The 20,218-nt window shown below is 32.1% G+C and overlaps 4 protein-coding genes across 7 annotated transcripts; 2 read left to right on the top strand and 2 right to left on the bottom strand.

Annotated features, from left to right (window-relative positions):
* The first annotated feature begins 3,939 nt into the window (after window positions 1–3,939).
* LOC100801403 (coumaroyl-CoA:anthocyanidin 3-O-glucoside-6''-O-coumaroyltransferase 1) lies at window positions 3,940–6,093 on the top strand. Its single transcript, XM_003545351.5, has 2 exons — window positions 3,940–4,119; window positions 4,553–6,093. The coding sequence occupies exon 2, from the start codon at window positions 4,561–4,563 to the stop codon at window positions 5,980–5,982; it is 1,422 nt and encodes a 473-aa protein (XP_003545399.2). The 5' UTR covers window positions 3,940–4,119; window positions 4,553–4,560; the 3' UTR covers window positions 5,983–6,093.
* A 902-nt stretch (window positions 6,094–6,995) lies between these two features.
* Window positions 6,996–9,069, top strand: LOC100798738 (protein PATRONUS 2). Of its 2 annotated transcripts, none has more exons than XM_006595707.4 (5): window positions 6,996–7,136; window positions 7,438–7,551; window positions 7,749–8,003; window positions 8,491–8,519; window positions 8,811–9,069. In XM_006595707.4, exons 2-5 carry the CDS (start codon window positions 7,485–7,487, stop codon window positions 9,003–9,005), a joined length of 546 nt encoding a protein of 181 aa, XP_006595770.1. In that variant the 5' UTR covers window positions 6,996–7,136; window positions 7,438–7,484; the 3' UTR covers window positions 9,006–9,069. The 2 variants fall into 2 exon arrangements, with proteins under 2 accessions (XP_006595770.1, XP_003545396.1); XM_003545348.4 differs by having other exon boundaries at window positions 7,003–7,167.
* Window positions 9,070–10,939: 1,870 nt separating this feature from the next.
* LOC100796607 (uncharacterized) lies at window positions 10,940–12,816 on the bottom strand. Its single transcript, NM_001254353.1, is given in 5 exon segments — window positions 10,940–11,188; window positions 11,294–11,357; window positions 12,203–12,324; window positions 12,414–12,552; window positions 12,654–12,816. Coding segments are annotated over 5 exon segments (513 nt in total). The 5' UTR covers window positions 12,756–12,816; the 3' UTR covers window positions 10,940–11,102.
* A 1,298-nt stretch (window positions 12,817–14,114) lies between these two features.
* On the bottom strand, window positions 14,115–19,357 carry LOC100793445 (probable magnesium transporter NIPA6). Of its 3 annotated transcripts, none has more exons than XM_003545343.5 (9): window positions 19,090–19,354; window positions 18,934–18,990; window positions 18,429–18,519; window positions 18,159–18,319; window positions 17,944–18,071; window positions 17,412–17,549; window positions 15,131–15,223; window positions 14,907–15,027; window positions 14,115–14,794 (listed from the first exon to the last, which is right to left on the bottom strand). In XM_003545343.5, exons 1-9 carry the CDS (start codon window positions 19,217–19,219, stop codon window positions 14,664–14,666), a joined length of 1,050 nt encoding a protein of 349 aa, XP_003545391.1. In that variant the 5' UTR covers window positions 19,220–19,354; the 3' UTR covers window positions 14,115–14,663. The 3 variants fall into 3 exon arrangements, 2 of the variants coding, with proteins under 2 accessions (XP_003545391.1, XP_006595769.1); XM_006595706.4 differs by having other exon boundaries at window positions 18,429–18,548; window positions 19,090–19,174; XR_005888427.1 differs by lacking the exon at window positions 14,115–14,794 and having other exon boundaries at window positions 14,971–15,027; window positions 15,131–16,345; window positions 19,090–19,357.
* Between the last annotated feature and the right edge of the window lie 861 nt (window positions 19,358–20,218).

Genomic DNA, 20,218 nt, shown 5'->3' with positions numbered 1-20,218 from the left:
GTATTTTGTAACTTGTAAGGGGTAGGGGCCGCATAAATATGATATACAAATCATGCCTAGGCTATCTGATAGCTCATGCAGGGCTGATATTGTTTTAATAAAATTCATCTTTGTTCATCAAAAACAAGTGGGAGAAGCATATATATGTGTGGATCATTCATATGATAGTTGATTCTCCATGCCTAGCTTTTTCTGTTAAATATTTATCCACTTGCAAGACATTTTTTATGCTTCTTAATGGTCACATAGCATGGTAATGAAAACAAAAATAGGGAAAATGTTACTTATTAACTAGTATTTACATGACCTTTTCTGATAATTTGCATAGTTTAAATTCAGATACTCTTCCCTCTTTCTAGCAGCTTGTGCCTGAATAATATTCTGGTTTGCTCCAAACATTAACCTAGTGTTCACACTGCTTTTGTAACCCAACACAAAATAAAGGGTGTAAAAAGGGAACCCAAAATTGAATTGATTAGTAGGTTGTGAACAAAGTTTGCAATGGTGAGATTACTCAACACAACTCTTGTTGACTTATTGTTCTTTGAATTTCTATTTTCTTTCTTCCAAAAATGATTGTTAGGGGATGAATAGAATAAAATTCCTAGAAGCTTCCTTCCTGCAATCTGAGGAAGATTACTTACTAGGAGTGATAACTTGGTGCATGACTGCTATTAGAGACCATTCAAAAAAATTTACATTGATTTCTCTAGATCGATGCATCATGGATCACAATTCACACCTACACTTTACCCTTCCATGGCGATGACTTCCCTACCTTATTGAGGAACTCCTCTTTTTTTTTTTTATTACAGAAGAAGTGGTTCAAGGAAATTTTGTGTAACCTAACAAAATAAGTAAGTTCTAAAGAGCCAAGACTCTTGGCAGCTTAATAACCCCTTAAAAATGGTTATTCATGATTGGCCTTAATGGCTTATATTTGACAAAATCTAAGCTTATTACCCTAAATCATTGTCCCTAACATTTTCTAAAAGTGTGATAACACGTAGCCATAACGTATAAAACAAATAGCAATTCGAGAAAAGCTAAAAAATTTGATTTCGTAATATCTTAAAATTAAGATATACCATAAAATTTAAGTCATTTTTGGTTTCAATCAATACACTTGAGATGAAACAGTATTATCTTGAGCTGGATTTGTTATTTTTCTTTGTCTTAATTTAAGTTTGTCTTAATTTATGTTAATTTATTAACAAAACTTGTTTGGGTGTATCTTTGAATCTCAAAATTTCTAATTAATTGATCCTCAATATATTTTTTAAAAAAACTTTTACATCATTTTCAAAGTCAAGTCATATAGATTATAAACAAACTTATCTTTATTACCTAACAAAACAAATAGACATTTAAACTTAGAGTCCATCATACCCGAAACATTATGTTAATATACTCAATATATTATTGCGTCTGAATATAATTTAGATTTGAGGTTATACAAAATTGAGAAAGAAAAAAAAAACCATGAAATGTCAGAAAGGTTGAGGAATTTTCAAACTTCCCTTCCAAATTTTCCAATGAGTGGACTAGTTGAATGCGAAGAGGCGTAAATGAGAGTCTTTTTTTTTTTTTAATAAAAACTCTCTATTTCGAAGTTGCTTATGGGTTCAGAATGCCTATTTTGTGTTGTATGTTTGTTCTTTAATTTTTTTTTAATATTTTCAATTTCGATGTTTCAAGTTCTGAAGTATATGTTTATAATTTGTGGTGTTTTACGACTGAGATTTTCATATATTGTTTTAAGTTTAAATATTCAATCAGGAAAAGATGCAATTCTGTGGACCAAAATAGTCCCCTATAATTCTTGTGCACCACATCTCACAACATTAAGCATACTTGTTTATTTTGTATTTTATCAGAAAAATAAACAAGTATAATCATTTTTTAAAAGTATTTATTATTTAGAAATTAACGAAAATATAAAATGGCCTTAAAAAAAAATCCGTACATCATATAATCGTTCACAAGGAAGAAAAAAACACTCCGTGGTAATTGCTTTTTCATTTTTTAAGAAAATAAAAAAAATATATAATAGAAGCTAGTGAAGTGATTTGTGTAAAGATAGTTATAGGGAGAAAATAATAATTTATGAATCTAAATATAAAAATAAAATTAGTATAAAAATGTAATTACTAAAATACTCTATATACAGTTATAGATATAAGAGTTTTAATGCTTATGTAACGGTGTGAACTAATTTTATATTATTATTTAATTAAAAATTATAATTTAAATTATTTTAAAAATTAATAAATTTATACATACATGATAGTTTTCAATATTGTATAAACTTTTTTTACTGTACATAATAACCATGCAAACAATTTCGAACACAGTCTAGTCTGTATTTATTTTCCCTTTTCATAGTTTTAAGTTGTTACTGGGGGCTTTATATGGCATCAAATTATATGGAGAAGGATAAATAAATTGAATGACAAATAACATTTGAACGTGAGAGTGATCCAAGTTTTATAATGTGAAATAGCCATAAAAAGCAGAACTTTATTCATTAATCAGTTATCGTCCGGTGGTTAGTAAATCTGGCTTTCATCCATTTTTTTTTTTTATTTTTTTTTTGTCTATCTTGCAAGTTTTTTATTTTTTAATGTCAATACATTTTTCCGGGTGCTTACATAAAATAAATAATAAAAGTATTAATTTGAACAAGTCCAATCCTTATTTCTTATATTCAAAGATTTACAAAATTTATCAGGGTCAATACATTTTTCCGGGTGCTTACATAAAATAAATAATAAAAGTATTAATTTGAACAAGTCCAATCCTTATTTCTTATATTCAAAGATTTACAAAATTTATCAGGGGCAAGTACATAAAAAAAAATTCTATGGTATAAGGTTTGGATCGAGAGAGGTATGAGTATGAAATACATCACTTGATGTCACACGCAAACGATGATTCCAAGCTAATTAAACGGTGAAATATGGTGATATTTAGATTGCATTGTGTATACAAATTGCTACAATATAATTAACCTTACACAATAAATCTACTATTCTGGGAAAAAAATTAATCTCTTTATTTCACTATTCTTGCAATTATTACTTCAATTATGGAGCCATTTTTTGGCAGCAAGCAACTTTATACAAGTGGCCAATTAAGCTAGTTTAGATCTTTGATCGACTTGTCTTTTGGAAGATTCATGGTGCGGAATACTGTAATGGACATGGCTTTGAACACGTTCATTTCCATAACTGAACATGTATGTACATATTTTCATTTGTTTTGAAATTATATTTTTAATAAAATAAAATTTTGTAAGAGGTCTTATTTATTTTAGATTAAGTGAAAATTTCACAAATTTAAATAAACTTATTATAGTATACCAATTAAAATTGTAGTGAAAATATTAATAATAAAAAAGACTATTTTGAAGGGGGGATTAGTATATTTTTGTTCTTGTTTACTATATTTTGATTAATAACTTTAATAATGGTGTTGCAATTATATTTTAACTAAGCTAATATAACTAAGATAAATTACATTATTAATTTTGGGAAATATTAAATATTTAAAATGTTATTTTATGAAAATTTAGGAAATATTTTAATGTGTGAGAAAATAATTAGTTAGATGATTAAATTAAGATAAATATTGGTTAAGGAAATAAAAATAATTTTTTTATTAAAATACATAAAGTTGTGTTAATATTCATAATTTTTTTTCTTGTGCTGTACTATAAATTTTATAATAAATAATTATATTTTTCCTTTTAATTTCTTAACTAATAACTAACAATTCTCTTAAATTAAATAACTAGGTGCTAAAAGCTGTATTTAATTTGGGTTAGATGGTATCCGACGGTTGACAGCGTTTGAGCATTCTTAATCGCTAGATTAAGCTGCGTGGGGAGCTTCAATTTACTACTACTCTTGTAGTATATTATATATGCTTCTTCACCAAACGTTTTTTATCTTCTGAATAAATAAACAAACGTTTTTTTTTTTTTCTCTTTTATCAGCCTTGCTCAAAATTCTATTCCTTCTTCCTTTCCCTCAAAGCTCAAACTCCAAAAACGCTACCCCTCTTGTTGTACAGTACGAGGAGAAAGTCTTCGAGTTTTTAGGGTTCGAAAAATCCAAGGTATGTTTGTTGGAAGTTAGGCCTCATTATATTGTGCTTGCATTTATATGTTGTTTGAAATTTGGGATTATTGGGGAATGAACTAGATTAATGTTTTGTTTGATGATTGTTCCGTCATCTTGCTTTGACATTGCCATTGGGTTAAATTTTCTTCTCTTGCTTGTTCTGTGGGCTGTGGTCAATGATGCATGTTTCATCACTGTTTCGGAAAGAAATCGTATAATGAACAATTTGTATGCGTCCTTATATATGCTCTAAAGTAAACTTTTCTTAAAGTTGAGCGTGTGGATCAATTGATGCAGTTTGTTTCAGCCTAATCAGAGGTTTGGAGTTTGAATTCCTGATATATGCAATTACACTAGATAATCTATTGAGAGAGAACTTTATCATCTATAGTACTCTTATCTAATTTGATCAGGATTGTCTTGAGCAGGTGAACAAATGGCAGAGCATAGAGAACATAAGGTTGTTGATAAATCTCAGGTAGCTCCAGCTACAAGTAGAACCATGTCATTTCCTCTATCATTCCTTGACTTGCCTTATGCACGTCTTCTTTATGTGAAACGTTTATTCTTCTATCACTTTCCCCATCCCCCACACATTTTCTATGAAACTTTACTCCCTTCTCTCAAACACAATCTCTCTCTTACCCTTCAACATTTCTTCCCTCTCGCTGGGAATCTCCTGTGTCCACCACAACCTAACAAACCCTTCATTCGCTGCACCGATGATGACTCTGTCACCTTAACCATCGTCGAGTCCAAAGCATATTTCAACCATCTCTCATCCAACCACCCCAAAAATCTAAAAGATTTGGATCACTTAGTTCCCATGTTGACATTCACAACCGTGCATGGTGATGATGATGAGGACACGTATGTTTCGCCATTGGTGGCCTTGCAAGTCACGGTTTTCCCCAACCATGGCCTTTGCATCGCCATAACAAATTCTCACGTGATCATGGATGGAAGGAGTAGCTGTTATTTCATTAAGTATTGGTCAAGCATTTGTAGAAGTGGTGGAGTTGACTTGACAACACCTTGCTTTGATAGGGAAGTGTTCAAGGACACCAAGGGACTTGAGGCCATCTTCTTAAGAGACTACTTTGAAGAGAGGTCAACTTGGAAGGACAAACTCAAACTCATTGGTCAAACTCCTAATCATCATGAGGACTATGTTAAGGCAACAGTTTCCTTTGGAAGAGATGATATTGACGGAATGAAAAGATGGGTGCTGAATCAGTTGGAAAAAAATGATGAATTGATGAAAGCACCCCAATATCTATCAAAGTTCGTGGTTACATGTGGTTTCGTGTGGGCTAGCTGGGTTAAAGCAAAATATAGACATGATGATAATAATGATGAAGATGAACAAGAGATCATGAAAGAGGAGTACTTTCGTTTTGCAGCAGATTGTAGAGATCGCTTTGAGTATCCTATACCAGCAACATACGTTGGAAATTGCTTAACAAGATGTCATGCAATGCTCAAGAGAAAGGAGCTAAAGGGAGAAGGTGGTTTTGTGAAGGCAGTGAAGGGCATTGCAAGGGCAATAACTGATATGAAAACTGAACCTCTTAAAGATGCAGAAAACTGGAAGGAATTAAGTAGGAAGATGTTTGTATTGGGAAGTACAATGCTAGTTGCAGGGTCACCTAAATTTGATGTTTATGGGACTGACTTTGGATTTGGAAAACCTAACAAAGTGGAGATGATGTTACATCCCCGAATATTGTGTGTGACTCTTGCAGAAAGTGGAGACAAAGAAGGAGGGGTAGAGCTTCGCTTGTTATTTACAAGTAGTGGGGAGTTTGAGTATTTTAGTTCCGTCATTGAGCAAGGACTTGCAACATTAAAATCCTAAATGATTGCATCGTTGCATGTGGTCCTTGTTTCCTTTGCTGCTCTCATTACAAACAATATGGAGTATTACTACTTTTTTCATTAAAGTTGGAATAAATATATCTTTCTCTCATCGCATTTTGAGCTTAAATCCGGCATCTACTACTTTGGAATGCAGATGTCGACCAGAGTTATTTTTTAAGTCGAGTTTGAGATCATAATTATTTTGTCTGAAGTTAGCTGAAGCATTTTTTTTTTCAGAAGTTGATTAGGATTTTTTTCGGTCCAGGGGTTATTTTTTGGTCAACATTAACATAGGTTATTTTTTTTGTCAATGTCCACTAAATTTTTTTTACCAATGTTGTTTAATGATATTTTTTAGTCAATATTTGTTTTTTGACTTACATGGCCTAGAATTTTCTTTGATGAATATTAATCACAACTATCTTATTGTTAATATTGACTAGAATTTTTTCAACAAATGTCAATCAAACCTATTTTTTTAGAGTGATGGAACTAATTTAACTTATTAAAGAAGAAAATAAAATAATTTAATTTATATAATTAAATAAGTATATATATATATATATATATATATATATATATATATATCCTCTAATCTCAAATATAAGAGAATTTTAATTAATTTGACCTTATTTAATGTTAATATCTTTAAAATATCCTTTATTTAATTGAAGTGTTAATTTTAGTAATTTTTTATTTATTTTTATATCAAATTCCAATAAAAATTAAATTGAAAAATTGTCTTTTATTAAAATTAGTCTAATTAAATATAATTAACTAATTTTATTCATTGTTACCCAGCCTCGATCTATACTTCAAATCATGTGATCCCTTGACAGTTTGATGACGAATAAAATGAGTAAAATGTGTTTCAGTAAAAGAAAAAAATATTTTTTAATGAGTGGGAATAAGTTTTTTCTTCTTATATTTAAAGTTAGTGAAGGGGTAAAATGTTTATTAGGAATTAAAAGGGAAGAAGGCAAGTTGGTAATTTTGTAATTTCGTGACGGGCTGTGTTGTCCAAAAGTCCTCAAATATATAAACGATGCGGCCGTAGCGGGATTCCACACAAAATTCAAAATCCAACGAACGGTGACGTTTTGGGTCCTTCTGCATCTCGTCATCATTCATCTTCGTTGCTCTCTATTCGCGGTCTTTACTTCTAACCTTTCTGCGATTTCGGGTTTGTTCTATTGCTTCTGTTTGCTTTTTGTTATATTTCTGAATTCTACTTCTTTAATGTTTATGAATTGGTATGTTCATTAAAGTTAGTGTACTTGATTGATTGATACTTGGAATTGGGAAACATAGGAGTAAACGGCACTTTCCTAGAAACCTTATGGGATTTTGCTATGGAAAAGAAAATATTAGCACTAGCAAAGGTTTTTCTTCCTCGTGATGTTCATAACCTTTTTGTTTTTTATTCACACAAATTTTTTATTTTGTTTTGCAGAGTCCAGTATCAAAGTCTTTGCTCTCTGACAAAAGTGAAATTGGATAATGGCTAATTTTGTTGCTCCTGGCCACCTGATTATCAAAGATGAAAACTTGAATCTTCATTCTAAAAGTAAGCATTTTTAATTTTTATGTTATGCTGCTTATAACACCAATTTCCAACTACTATAGTTGATTCATTATGAATTAGCAATGAAAAAGTTTTCAAAGTTTAGAAATTGACTTTGCATTCTGTAACATTATTGGTGGCTACTGCACTCTTCTCTTACTGTGTTAGTTTTGTATGCCCTTTTTGTTTGCTTGGGACAGAGACTACTAAGTCGAAGAATTCTAAGACAAATGGAAAGAAAGATGGTTCAGGGATTGCAGGTCGAAAAGCTCTAAATGATATAACAAACAAAAGTTCACTTCACCACCCTGAAGCCTCGGTTAAGAAAAGGAATTTACCCAAGCAAGATATTAATGTAAAGGAGGAAATGTTCTTGCATGATCACAAGAAGTGCATTGAGGCACAAAATGCTACTATGAGAAATTTCAATCTTGAGACAGTTCTTCCACAAGATGGTAATCGCAACTGGCTTTTACTTCAGTATTCGATGTATGGCATGAGTTGTGAAAATCTTTATGGTGTAATTAAATCAGTGTCTTAGTCTACCAAAAAGATGGTTACCTTGTAATTTTGACATCAATTAAATCAATGTCATAGTTTTTAACTTTACAGTCACAACTTACAAGTAAAATGTGGTATTGAATCTTATGATGAGATTGTGCATGTGATATATTGACATGTGAGTGAGTTCTTGAGTAACTTATTTGTAGCACTCTTTATTAGAATACAATGAAGAGATAATTGACATTTGGCATTGAAGTTGGCATTAGTAACTTTTGACAAAAAGGATTTCTTGTGAGATGAGTTGATTTAAAATATATCTGAACATATTCCTATTCAATCTTTTGGTGAATTAAATTTGGATCTCCCTGACTATCATGTTGATGGTTATTATTATTAGATTATGTTGATAAAATTCCTAACAACATTTTATCTCTGCAGATTCCATATCTATCCTAGAGCTGATAAAGGTAATGATGTTTCTTTCTGACCCCTTTTTTAGTTTGTTTTGGTTACATGTATTTGAAGCTGAGGGGTGCTTTGAGAACAAATACTGAATATGTACTATTTCATTTTGTTTTATACAATAAAAATAACATGCTTTAAGATGATTTAAATCCTGATTGAAGCATTTAATAATCAATCCACTACAAGTTGATATCAAATTTTAAGCATTTTGTTGATTAGAAACTTTTTACTGTTGCTTTCCCTTTGTCTAACATTTGCTCTATCTTCTGTTTTCCTTTTTCTCGTGGCGTTAGGTTCCTCATTCCCCTCAATGCTACCCAGAACCAGTAGAATTGCCAATGCCCAACTTTTCCGATTGGTTTGACCATTCAATGCAGTGGAGCTCTCCTCCATCTTCTCCGTTGTCATGGGACTCTCCATCTTCCCTTGCATGGCAAAATGAAGCAGTTGAATTTGTTTTGAAGGAAGAAATTGCTGTCCAAGTGTAACCTACTATTTCTTTTGTCGTGTGATTGAAAAAGTGAATCCCACCGTTGTGAATGATTGAGCCTCGTTTTTGGTTTCTTTCTGTATTGCTGCATAATCCTAGTCCCTTCAGTTGAATGAATTTCTAGTTTTTGTCAAAATTAAACATCAGATCTAGTGCACAAGCAATGTGGTAACTGCAGTCTGGTAACTGCATAGCAAATAATCAGTGTATTATGATACATAATTATTTCATAATTCACCAAAAAAAAATCGGTAAACTAGAATGCTGCAAAATATATTATTTGGGAGGATTGCTGACAGTAGAACACTATCAAGGAAGAAAAGGAAGTTAAAATAAATTGTTCAAGACATGAGAAAAACAAGCAAGTGTCTAGTGGATTCCTTAGTAATACAATCTGTCAATCTCCAAATATATAAATTTGACATGTGGTTTAATGGTCTAATGTCGACACTAGTTCTTGTTAAGTAATTACCTTGTTTTTAAGTGCTGAATTGAAAACCAAGAATGCTACGGCCAAACGAAATTACATAGGAATCATCAATGTCAGATGGTGTATGCAAGATAGCTTTCAAACTAGCAGGTGAAAAATTCAACAATTAATACTTTAAAAAATTATTACTTCAGAATCAAATAATTAGTATTTATGATAGGGAAACTCACTGCAAGAGACTCCTGTACAGTTGTACTGAGGTTTTGAAAGGAAAAATGTACGTAATCTTGTTTTCACATGCTAATGGTTCAAATATTGTTACATGATTTTTAATTTGAGTCAAAAAGAATGCTGCGGATTAAGAGTAGAATTAGCATAAACTTGAGTGATGCATTATCTTCAGGTTCTTCACCTTTGATCGAAGGTCTCTCTACTGAAGCCTCACTCTTCAAATCCTCAAGGAATTGTAACTCCTCAAAAATTGTTTTCTGTGGTTTGTCTTGACCGTGTACTTAGAGGGAATTACACGGAAGTTTCCTTCATTTAATTACTCTTGTTGATTCAGTGATTCTAGTGGGATAGGATTAGGAAGCTTCAAGGGATTTCCTAGAAGTGACTTCTTGGTGATGGCCTACCTTAGTCCTTGGGGGGTATTTCGCCTCAAACAGAATTACATTATTTTCTTGTTTGTGCCTTGAAACAACCGTGAATTAGTTCTTTCTTGGATGGCTATGGTTTGAGCAATTTCAAGCCATCATGTCAAATCATAACAATCAACAAGTGGTAAAAATTGGCGTGAATTGTATAAAGTCTAACACAAATATTGGTATGATACCCTAACAATTAGAAAAGTCTCACGGAGATCAGCAGTGAAAGATTAATTACCCTTCACTTCCCAATTCGAATTTCTGCCAATGCAACAATTTATGGTCAATTTTACCAGCGTACGCGCAGTCACAAGTGTTGACTTTCCTAACTCCACCTCTAAGGCTAGTGACCTGATTAGCTTAGCTTAACTATAAAATGAACATTAGTAGTTTTTGCATTTCTCTCATTTTCGTTGTCAATTGTTGTCATAGGAGATTTCCAGGTGAAAGCACACATAGTGCGAGTTGCCAAATTGTTGTACATGCCTCCCAAATTTGATTCAATCCAGTTGGTTTAAAGATTTCGTTCTAATCTATATAAATATTTCAATCCTCATATATGTTTTAATTTCGTTCGTAGTCTTTCTTGTTGAATGCGTAAAATCTTCAACAATGATTTGATCGAACTTGAAATTGTTGATACATTATTATATTCAAGGTTAGAGGCAGTGCAGCACGGCTTAAATAACATATCTCAAAGTGAGTAGCGTTATTGGATTGTTTTATAAGAAATTTGGGGGAGGAGAGAGGGGGTATTGATAGAGATAAAAACATAAAAGGAAATAAATTATAGAAATGACAAAAATACAGGGGTATATTTTTTTTTTAAACATGAAGACACACAATACATCATCTCTCATCTAGACATCTAGTACTTAGACATCATCTCCACCGCTTTGTACACATTATTGTTCACGCCCTCCTTTTCATAAAAGCAGTAAGATGCAGCAAAATCACAGTAATATAGATGTTTGCCTCTTACATATCAGATCATGTGTGTTTGATAGAAAGGATTTTGTCACTTTTTTCTAGACACAGCTGCTGCAATCCCACCTGCTATAAGTCCTACAGCAGTTGCAGCAATGCCTAGGCCAATGACACCATCTACAATGAAAGAAAAGAAGCAGTCAGTGCTTTATCCTCTTGCTCTTGGCAAGAAAAAAGGAGCAGAGAAAAATGTTAAATGGAAAATCAAGAATTGATGGGAACCTTTGGTGATCTTATCCTCGATTGTTGTCTTGAGTGTCACTGCCTGCCTCCAGTCGGGTGCAATCTAAGGAAGAAAACATTGACATGATATCACATTAAAGTACATAGATGCTGCATTGGTGCATATGCAATAGATCAAATTTTAAAATAAATAAAAAAATGGTGTTCTTTGCCCTTGCTTGGAATTTGTTGTTGGGTTTGGAGAGGGATATCACAAAAAACACCCAAAACATATAGATACTGAATCTATAACTTTTTCCTCTATAACAAAGAAACAACGCATCAAAGACTTGAGTATATGAAAAGGAAAAGAGGAGTAAAAAAGACTTGAGTATATGATTCTTGTGAACAAATGTCTACATTCAACAACCAGTGTCTAAGTGTTCAAGATGGTTAATTCAATTTCAAATCGTGTGAAGACATCAAGTAAGAGTCATCCCAACAGACGATGTATTGTATTCCTTTCTGCCAACGCATTGTTACAGTAAAATAAGTACAGGCTTCAGAGAATGCATACAGAAGTCAGATTCTATTCCAAAACATGATGGCAACTAGCTACACATTGAAACTCAGCATATTAGCAAATATAGTTCGGGCATTATGCTAGAGAGTCTCACACAACACAAGCACAACCTCCTTCTCCTTCAGATCCAAAACATACACCTCAATAGCAGAAAACACAAGGTTGTGATATTTTTTTTTCCACAAAAAGAAAAAGCAAAATCATTACGCTGTATAATTAGGATTTGTCTCCTCTAAAGTAAGTCCCGAGTAAAGGATAAAGTAAGCAATCTTAGTCATCGATGAGAAACTCATTGGTCGATACTTGATGGACATGTTACGTGTATAAGAAATTATAAATGTGATGAAATATCACGATTGAGATTCCTTAGATAGATGGATACATACCGCGAGGCACCTGTCGACGAGATCCCTACTCCTTGAATAATCAGCATTTCTATAGTATCCAACAGCCAGAAGATAAAGCTTCTCCCTTTGCTGCAGTGGGTCCTCTGTAGCAGGCAAAGATGCTGCCATTTCCATGTAAATACATGCATGTCATTTAACTATCAACTAACACACATACATAATTGAATTGCATGATGAAAGAGTAAGAGACATTCAAGCATGGCTATCCCACGGTGCACATCTTGTGGGTGTTTGGAGTGAACAAGAGCCCATGATAAACGCAGGAGACAGTCTTGCATATACTCTTGAGATGATTGTTTTTCTGCCTCCAAGACCTCTCTTTCACATCCCTGCCAGTGCAGTGCCACACACAACAACAATTAATTAATCAATTGCAATCTCAAACACTTAAAACCCTAACAGAGAAAGAGCATATGAATATGAAACATACAGCTACGACGTCAGAGTCACAATAAGGAAGATGGTCCTTGCCGGAGAAGAACTGACCCACCGAGTCCAAGATCATCCCTAGCTTGGCTTCAAGTTTCGCCATTTCTACACACACCGAGTTCAACCGAGTTTCCAGTGAGTTGACTTTGCTTCACCAACTCGCCCGCTGATGGTCATAAACTTGTGTAATGCAAAATCATGTCGCGTTTTCAAAACTTAAGAATTAAGTCATTTCGTAATATCTTACGAAGATAGGTCTGGTGGGGCCAGAAAACAATCCTCTTGCTAAGAATTCACGCTTCTTCCAACTTCGTTGCATTTAATATTTTAATTGTTTCTATCAAATTTTCAACCCATTGAAAGTTTAAATGCATTTTTAATTCTTATAATTAAGTAATTTTGTTATTTGTCATTGTAAAGTTTTTTTTTATTTTTAATTCTTGTAATTATGTCTATTTTTCATATCCTTGTAATCTTTTGAATACTTTTTTTATTGTTCAAAATATTTAAAATGTTTTAAATACAAAAAATAAATAAATATAATTAATAAAAAATAAAAACAAAATAAAAATTCAAAGACCAAAAATAAAATAAAAAATTTTAAATTACAATGACTAAAAAAAACATTTCAACCAAGATTCTATTCAACTTATTTTATAAAATTGTTCATACATTTATTTTATCCGTGAAAATTGAAAATAATATTTAAAAAATTAGACTTATTTCATGTGGTTTCCATCCCTTATTTTATATTTGTGCAATTTTAATCTTTATACTTCTAATTAAAACAACTTTAGTGCCTAAATTTTATTAGATGTCAAAATTAGGTCTTTTCATTGTTACCAGTTATCCCTTAGCTTACTTATTTGACAGACTAACATCTAACTAATCAAATATGTGGAAAATATTTTACATATCATAATATCTTAAAAAATGTCCATATTAGACATTTACATGTTTTAATATATGAAATCCCGTATTATTTTTTTAAAAAAATGTTTTGATATCTGAAATGCTTTTCGTGTTATTGATTAGTTATATAAACCATCCTATCAATTAAGTAGATGATGACTAATGTCAACAAATGTTAAATTTTGAATGTCAAACCAACAAAGAGACCCAATTTCAAAATGCAGTGTATGGGAATTAAAATTGCACTAGAATTTAGGTTATCATCCCATCCCAGTTTTTTACGTGCATTTCTTCCCTTTATATTTGTGTTTTCTCAAAACATTGTTCTTAACACAAATTGAGACAAGGACGAAAGAGACAGCTAGGGAAATTGCCAGGAGCCTTGCTAACATTAAGAGTACACTTTTGAGGTGAGGTTCACTTCTTGGCTTCATCAAAGAAGTTGAAACTTTCAAGGCCCTACCCCCACAATGGTTAGTTCATAATATATGTTTACTTGAGCATAACGCATAATTATACAAATAATCTTGAGAGCTTCACAAACATAGTGTATTAATGTAAGAATGAAAACATATTTCTTATTCATAGCAAACTAAAATTTAGAGAGAAGTCTCTTAGCTTTCTGTACATATCTAATTACTTACAAACCACAAATGAATCCTCTATGCCAAGCCAAATTGACAAAGAAAACAAATAAATAAAATTGAAAAACAAAGCAAAATCACCATGCATATGATTTTCACAAACTAATAATCTCTATCCCCCACTCACTTCTTTTCTGGTTCATGTAAAGAGAGCCTCAGAAATACAACTAATCTCAATCTAACTATTTGAAGCATATTAGCTACTTTTGACAAGTGAACAAACCATTCGTGACAAAAGAAACTGTGGACACGCTGTACATTATGTACCCTGCAAAGCATTGGTTCCAGAACCGTCTTGCAAAGTCAAAACTAAAATCTATGAGGACAAATTCCTAAGATGCTCAAGATAAAAGAATGGCTTCACAAATCTCCCATCATTCTATGGTCTAATTCAGATTCTCCAGGGAAGGGTTCTCCTTCCCCCTACAATTAAATGAATTAAGATCTTTAACCATCTAATACAACTCTTGCCTTCTTGAGCACATATTACTCTCGGGAGATCCATTTTCCTCATCTTGCTTAAGTAATGAGTCCCCATTTCCGGTAAAAAGTCGGGCAGATAGCGTAGGCGATGAAGGAGCACTGCCTGCAATTGTTTCAACAAATGCAAATATGAAAGAATATCAATTATGGTTCCATACATTCATCTGGATAGTCAGTGGCAGCAGAATTAAGTGCTATGATCAAATTTATCACACCTCTAAAAGAAGAGCTTCTCTCGAAGTCCTTAGTCGCATGCAACATTATTGTTCCAGAGAGTACAACGATGAAGCCACATATTTCTGACACAATAGTTCCACCACTTTGGCCATCCCAATCCTGTAAGCATTATTTTTAAATGTAAATAGGTTCTTGTACAATTCGTAGACAACAGAAACATCTTATGCATTTAGCATTAAATGCCAAAACTAGTTGATTATACCTTAAACATTATTACACTGGCTAGTATTGTAAGTGTTGTGAACATGACATAGTATATAGGAGATACAATTGCTGTGTTGAAGGTGTCAAGAGCCTGAAATATTGCAATCATGTCAGTGAAGAATAATTGATCCAAAATTTCATATATAAGAACTTTGTATATAATGCACAGAGAAAATCTGAATTCTCTAGAATTGATTTCTTTTTCCATTGAATATAACTCAGACATCATTTTGAACAAGACTTGATAAAGAAAAAAGAAGAATAAACTTCACAAAATAGAATGGATCACTATGTCATTGTGAGGAGTTCTCAATACCGCTAGTTTAGCTATATGAATGCCAGTATTTTCGACAATTAAACAATTCTTTCATTTTAAACATCTAAAAGACCAAGTCATTACATCAAGGGATAGCACATTCAAACAGATTAAGAAACCAACAAAAGTAAAGAAACAGAAAAGTAACCACCTAACCAGGCTAATGTTCAGGTGCACATGCTTACTAATATGCAGATCTCTTTTGTACAAGCAATGATAGAGTACCTAAAGTAAACCTCAGAACTCAGAAGAGATTACATAATACTACAAAAGTAAAATCATGTTGTATAGAGAACTTACAATCAATTGATAGTGGAAGACAATTTCTGATAAGATTAAAGATTATCAGTAAGCAATGATAGAGTACCAAACACCAAACCTTTACTAGTTGCATGATGTAAAACAATTTACTTTGTTGTATCTTGATTTGACTTTTGTTGTATTATGTAATCTCTTAGTTCTGAGATTTAGTGTCGGGTACTCATCTTGAGTTCTGAGTTCTGAGGTTTGCTCTATCTTGAATTTACATTCCATAGGAATTCGCATGTTGTAATACTGTATGTTGTATGGAGGATTTAACATGCAACTAGTAAAATCATAGGAGCCATTACTGATGATCTTATCAGAAACAGTCCTCCCATGGAATGTAATTCCCCTCTTACTGTCTGATAAGATTAACTTAAACAAAAGAAATATTAAAAAGAGATATGAAAAGAATTCTAGATCTTTTAAAAAGCTTAGCAGAATTTCATTTCGTAAGATTTTTCATTCTGTTTTATATTAAGTTGTCATCTTCCTTAATTGTATATGAAGTTGTAGCTAAACTTCCCTGCATTCCAATTCAAAGGAAGAGTCTGGCAACAAGACCGCCTCTATTTTCCTCAAAAACACCAAACACTACAAAATGATAAAAATAAAAAATAAAAACTCATATATAAGTCACAACAAAACAGAAGCCTCAAATCTGAGCTTCTTTGCTTTGCTTCATTCCAAATTTAGCAATATTATAATATATGCCAAAGGTCCAAGTAAATAAACTTATTTTCCTGACTTTTCCAAAATCTCAAAACTTGAGTCACCCCAAAGATACTCCTATGAAATTTATGCCTACAACAGCAGCCAAGCCTTATCCCATTAGGTATTGGGATAATTAATCAATCAATGCCATTAAGCTCTGTTCAAAACTAGTTTTACAGTACAATCGTTTAGAAGAATAAACTAATGTTGTCAGGAACCAGAATAAGGATGGTAAAACTAATGTTGATACTCAATTAGAACTATATCAGAGGTATAAACCTCTGTTACAGAGTGGCAACCCAAGAAAATGAAAAAGAAAGCTAGGGTAATAGCTGGAGACTAGCTCCTTACACTATGAAGCTTGTTTATTTTTTCTCCATAATCTCTCATATCCTTATTCATGGGCGTAATTTCACTTCCTTGCCACAACCATACCCATATAGTTTGTAAGGGAGTCTCCTTCATATATAAAGAAATTAGCAGCTTTGTTGCATTTTTCATTTTTTTGAGGGCGAGCCCTGGTGCAGCGGTAAAGTTGTGCCTTGGTGACTTGTTGGTCATGGGTTCGAATCCGGAAACAGCCTCTTTGCATATGCAAGGGTAAGGCTGCGTACAACATCCCTCCCCCATACCTTCGCATAGCGAAGAGCCTCTGGGCAATGGGGTACGAAGTTTTTAGTTGCATTTTTCATTTTTTAGCCTCTTAGGCCCAATGATATCCTCCTCGCTAGTATTTTTTCCTCCTCTTTAGAATAAATCTTTCTTTTATCACCCCCCGCTCACAAAAATAAACAGTTCCTATGGAATATATGGATCAAGATAGAGTAGATGAAACACAACTTGCATATGCAAAGAGGCTGTTTCCGGATTCACTAACAAACCTTATTAAGATAAAAATATATGTACGACAAGCCCAGCATGCTAATTTTAAGATCATGTAACAAACCTTATTAAGATAATTCATTTGCATGATGACACATATAGCCACAACTAACATAAAAAACCATGTCTCTGGGTAGATTAACTGATTTTTCCCTTCAAAAGTTAATTTCAAAGAAGTTCCAAGGGCTTTAACACTCATCACCTGCAAAATTATAGCAATTCAATTTAGATCAGCCACCATATTATTGCAGCGTTACTACAATTTTTCAGTAAATATCATTGGTTATTATGACAGAAATAATTATCCATGTAATTGGGGAAAGGGAGAAAACTTTAGACCATAGTCTCATATAACCATACAACTAAAATATATATAAAAAATTATATGGAAGCTTAAACTTTATTTATGAAATGAAATTCATTATTAAAAAATAGGAATGAATAGTGAAAACCAAATTATTTTGACATGAAATCGTGTCCCTTAGATTGTATATGTTTTAAAGTTAATAACTTTGAGTAAACTAAACTTTGAAGTTAAGATCAATTATCAAACAGAAGACTTAGCAGGAGAGATAACAGTTAATTAATTTACTTACAGAGAGGGAACCCATCAATGAACAAATGCCAGTAAAAACTAGCACATTCGTATGCCCGCATCTTGGTGCAAAATGGAAGACCAGAATGAAAACCAATACTATTACTGAGCCCACATATGCCAGAAAAGCTGCAAGCAGGGAGGATATCTTTGTTATCAAGGAACTACAATGAATTGTATTGAAAAAGAAAAAGAAAAAAGACAGTGTATTCTAACCTGGTTGAGTAGCCATATTCCATATTTCCAGAACAGATGTAATAGGTTGTTCCTTAGGAGCATGAATAAAAATAATGATACTACCAGCAATGCACATTATACAGCCTAAAATCCCAAGATTGTGTAGCTTCTCTTTCAGAATAATGTCAGCCAAAACAGCACTAGAGGATACCATGCAAACATCATTGAAGAAGCAACCATGTTATGTCGCCAATGTTAGAAGCTAGCACCACCTTAATTCTCAATCAACAATGAAAATTAAGGGAATACCTCACAATAATACTTAGTGCACCAAGAGGGGTAACTAGGACTGCAGGAGCAAACGCATATGCAACAAAGTTTGCAACCTCTCCTGCAATCACTGTACAATAAACCATACAGAAACAGATTCTGCAAGAAATCAGATAAATAAAAAATCACCGATAAACTAAAATTTGCATATTTTAATCAACCTTCAACTTCACTACAACTGATCTACCATATGTGAGTGTATAATAAAGAAATCTAGCAAATAATAAAGCTTCTGAAACATCAAATCCAGGATCCACTATACAATGCAGAACGAAATTAATTCATCCTAACTTATGAGATTCAAAAATTCTATTAAAAATAAAATCCAATTAATTCCATACAAGATTGGATAAAATCAAAACCAATTATGAAGACAAAATAAAACCATTAAGGTACAAGAAAATCTAGATTCTACCCCCAAAAAACACAAAAATGACAATACTAAAAGCATAGAAACAAAATTAAAACAGCACTTAGAGCTTACTTGTGATCATTCCCACCCACCATAATGGCTCCAAGAGATAATAATACCCACCAACACCTACAAAATGACAAAAAAATTACAAAGACATGCATAACCAAAAACAAGCTTCCAAATAGAAATTCTAATAGAAAAAAGAAAAAGGAGAAATCCCCTCACCAGCCCTGACACCATAAACTGCTGCAGCTCTTCTAAGGCCTTGCTTTTTAATGATAAAACTTGCCCCAATGAACCCACTTGACACCAAAGCTAGTATGAGACCTTTCAGATTCTCCTTGGACAGACCCATCTCGAAAATTCGTAACTTTCTTCTGATTTTGGATCCCTTCTTCTCCTTCTCTTCATGGATGAGACACGAGACAAACACGGTTCCTCAGATCATCATCATTGTCTGTTTCATGATTGTGGCATGGAAAGCAGGAAAAGATATAGTGTGTACCACCACAACCTTATTATTCTACACCACCAGTGAGGGCCCCATTTGTTATTTTTAACATTTTTTTTTTATAGTAGTATGCTCAGAATTTATGCATTTATTGCGGACATTAATGAATACAATGACTTTGAATCAAAGATGAAGTTTTAATCCAATCGTTTTTTTCTTTGGGGGAACATTCATGTTTTCAAAGTTTTTAATGCAACCTTTAATTGAATTATCTTTGCCCTCACATGGTCAAGTGAATTCTTTTAATAATGTTACCTAATTGGGATATTGAATGTATTCTCATCATCTTATTATAATTGTCATATAAATAAATTATCTTAAAATAATTATTATTTTAATTTTTTATGTAATATTAATTATATTTATTTATTTATATTTTTTATAATATTAAAACTAAAACATGTTTATAATTCCCGATAAATATTTAACTTTTGTGTTTGTTTCTTATTAAAAAAAGTCTTCATTTTTAGTCCATGATAAAACAAAAAAAATTATTTGTAATCATTGACATTTTTTTTAGTTTATAATAAATTAATGAATTTTATGATTGTTTGTTTTTTATTGATAATTTTTTTTTTATTATTAGTGTTTTAAAGGAACTAATAACAAATGAAGAAATTTATCAAAAAACAAAAATAAAATTCGTTATTAGGCACTAACAAAAAATGTCAAAAATAAAAAATAAAATTATTATTTTATTAGAGACTTGATGAAAAAAAATATTATTAAAAAATGAACACAAAATTTTAATATTTATTAGAGATCAAAAATATATTTTAATTTAATATCAATGATGGACAATAAAATCTATCAATGAATTAACCATTATATAAGGTTAATTTT

Source organism: Glycine max, chromosome 14 (assembly GCF_000004515.6).
Source record: "Glycine max cultivar Williams 82 chromosome 14, Glycine_max_v4.0, whole genome shotgun sequence".
In the NCBI taxonomy this organism is placed as follows: Eukaryota; Viridiplantae; Streptophyta; class Magnoliopsida; order Fabales; family Fabaceae; genus Glycine; species Glycine max.
The sequence above is the reverse complement of the archived record's forward strand: the minus strand, read 5'-3'. Positions and strand labels throughout refer to the sequence as shown.

Bases quoted from the DNA above. Each gene is read 5' to 3' on its own strand.
- LOC100801403 (XM_003545351.5), top strand. From the start codon at position 4,561: ATGGCAGAGCATAGAGAACATAAGGTTGTTGATAAATCTCAGGTAGCT.
- LOC100798738 (XM_006595707.4), top strand. From the start codon at position 7,485: ATGGCTAATTTTGTTGCTCCTGGCCACCTGATTATCAAAGATGAAAAC. The intron at 7,552-7,748 runs GTAAGCATTTTT...TGCTTGGGACAG, and splicing joins CTTGAATCTTCATTCTAAAA to AGACTACTAAGTCGAAGAAT. The intron at 8,004-8,490 runs GTAATCGCAACT...TTATCTCTGCAG, and splicing joins GACAGTTCTTCCACAAGATG to ATTCCATATCTATCCTAGAG.
- LOC100793445 (XM_003545343.5), bottom strand. From the start codon at position 19,219: ATGGGTCTGTCCAAGGAGAATCTGAAAGGTCTCATACTAGCTTTGGTG. The intron at 18,991-19,089 runs GTGAGGGGATTT...GTCATTTTGTAG, and splicing joins AGTTTATGGTGTCAGGGCTG to GTGTTGGTGGGTATTATTAT. The intron at 18,320-18,428 runs GTATTCCCTTAA...GGTATCCTCTAG, and splicing joins GCACTAAGTATTATTGTGAG to TGCTGTTTTGGCTGACATTA.